At 42.6% G+C, this 2,500-nt stretch overlaps 1 protein-coding gene across 1 annotated transcript in view; it reads right to left on the reverse strand.

The window, feature by feature from the left end:
• The window catches only part of zormin (spectrin and immunoglobulin domain-containing protein zormin), a 215,550-nt gene that overhangs the window by 148,769 nt on the left and 64,281 nt on the right, over positions 1-2,500 (reverse strand). Inside the window, 3 exon segments of the mRNA XM_086542137.1 lie at positions 800-877; positions 879-962; positions 1,593-1,608. Of these exon segments, the coding sequence (XP_086398263.1) occupies positions 800-877; positions 879-962; positions 1,593-1,608 (178 nt within the window).

A 2,500-nucleotide genomic window follows, 5' to 3' on the forward strand; every position in this document is an offset into this window, starting at 1 on the left:
CTCCAGAAGAAAGTATCAAGTATCAATTGCCAGAATTGAAATATTGTAAACATCGGGAGTACTTGCAGTCTACGTTGCTAGAGATCATTAATAAAGATGTGTGAGCAATTATTCATTATCACGTATCAGCATTTCCATACATCACGAACAATGTAAGCGATTCATCAATTATTTCCAAATAAGTAAGCTTGTGCATAAAACTTAAGAGATTATTATTATTGTTATTATCATTACCGTTATTACCGTAACATATTTCTAACATCTATCAAAAAATACTAACTCCTCTAAACAAACAATCATAATAAGGAAACAATATACGTAACACTAACAAATAAATAATGCAAACCAAACAGTGCAATCTATAAACAAGCACTTAACCTTTCGACCACATGTCAAGGCTTTGGTACCTCACATACGGCTACAAACCCTTATAAATGTATGAATGGAACCACAAAAGAAACACTGTCTGTCTTTCTTTGTTACTTTTTTTTTGTGGTTCTGTGACTTATTCGAAATCTACATTATCACTATCTATAAGTATAGATGCTAATGAATGTACTAGTCTCGATTCAGATGGCCAATACTAAGCCTGGTATTGGCAGTGGCAGAATAAGGCTATGTTGACATGCATGCCACTGCGAGTGGGGGGACGGTGCGCGAGCGTGGGGGGGCATGGGGCATGCTTAGCGCTGGGGTACGATAGACTGAGAAGGTGGGCAGGTAGCTCCACGAGTGTCTCGTTACTCCGGGAGTTGGGCGAAGGAAGGTCCCTCATCATTCAGTACGCTGAAGCCTGAACCTCATGGTCGGTCTCCTGCGTCCGAGGACTTGGATCGGTGGTGGAGGTGGAAACAGCGCAGTGGGTAATCAGTAGTGCGGTGGAGTTATAAGTGCCGTGCAGGGATGGTGTTTTGGAGATATGGGTCGGTTGCGGACGGTTGGGCCAGCATTTTGCGTTGGTTCTGAAGCTGCAATAGAATGGGTGTGGGGGTTTAGGATATATAAATACTGTACATAAGGATGTCAGGTGAGGTGATAAAGGTTAATATGGTTGGTGAGATATAAAAATTAAAATTCGGTAAACACTATAATGCGAGGAGGGACAATTGACAATGTATGCAGCCCAAAAGATCCAAAAAGCATGCATATTATTTCGTCAGGGCCTTTGCTATCATTGCTGCACAAGTTGACGAGTAATCACAGCATGACATGCCAAAATGTTAATGAACAGGACTAGATGTGTAGATGTTGCAATATGGAAAATAAATTCGTTCCTACCAGCGTACATACACATACATATGATCGCAAAATTGTCAATTATCATCGACAAAATAATTCTACTTTTGCACAGGTAGAGTGTTAAAGCATGCCGGGTGCTTCCAACTCTTTCCCTAACATCGGGACCTAGACACATACTATCGACACCCCACAATGACAACGATCAGTAAAAAGCAACAGAACAAGTGACAAAACGCAAGGTCATGATCACATGGCCGATGATCGGTACTTCACAGTTTGGTTAAAGACCACCAACGCAGCTTCTGGCATTAGGCCACATGGACAGTCTTTCGTTTTTGCCATTAAGATACAACTCAGTGGTCCCTCACACTGGCTTCAAGACATACGAACGATCGTTCACATTGGCAACGAGGTAGACGCACATACTGTTACATCAGCAACAAGAAACAATAGATGAAGGCATATCGCATCATATATCGAAAATGGTTTAGAATGGCCAGACCACTATCGTCGACCCTATTAACGTATACCATCACTCCTGACTTTCATAACAAGAGATAAAAGACCCGTTTTTTGCGTGTTCTCTGGGTACAAAACGTATCATTGGCGCCAAAGAGGCCATAACGTTAACAGTAGCGACATCTGAGTCATAACCTGTACATCTAGGGGAAGTAGCCTACTTGGCACGCAAAGATGAAACATGTCAACCTCAAGGACGACGTTGAATTAGCGAAGAACTATTCTGGTACGCCGGGATTACACCGAGACGGAAACAGGTTCGAGACTTACAGTGCACTATAGAAAAATAGAAGGCAAAAAGGGTATTTCGTAAGCATGATGGCGTGGGTTGTTGCACTGATTCGTAGGCCATTTAGGAGTGCAAGTTACTAATAGCAGAGGGGGCGGAGGAGGAGCGCGGGCTGGAGATAAGTGAGTCCCCTTCATCAGACACCGGCCCCACCTGTGTCTCAACAGCATAAGAGCCGAGCATTGCCAGGGATCTCGTGCCAAAATCACATTGTATACCACCTTGCACTTCCCGACCCACGTATTGTTTCCACTGTATACAGTGCAAACTGCATTCTAGTATGTATCATTCGTGACCTTTACCATATCTCGTTCTGACACATTTTGGCCAATGGGTATAGCTAAACTTATCTAATGGTGCAATAAGCCTTTTATGCACTCATACATGCACATGGACATGTACATGCACATGCACATACACATACACATACACATACACATACACATACACTTA

This window comes from Penaeus japonicus, unplaced genomic scaffold (assembly GCF_977035675.1).
Source record: "Penaeus japonicus unplaced genomic scaffold, GWHDUDI00000001_assembly GWHDUDI00000012, whole genome shotgun sequence".
Classification (NCBI taxonomy): domain Eukaryota; kingdom Metazoa; phylum Arthropoda; class Malacostraca; order Decapoda; family Penaeidae; genus Penaeus; species Penaeus japonicus.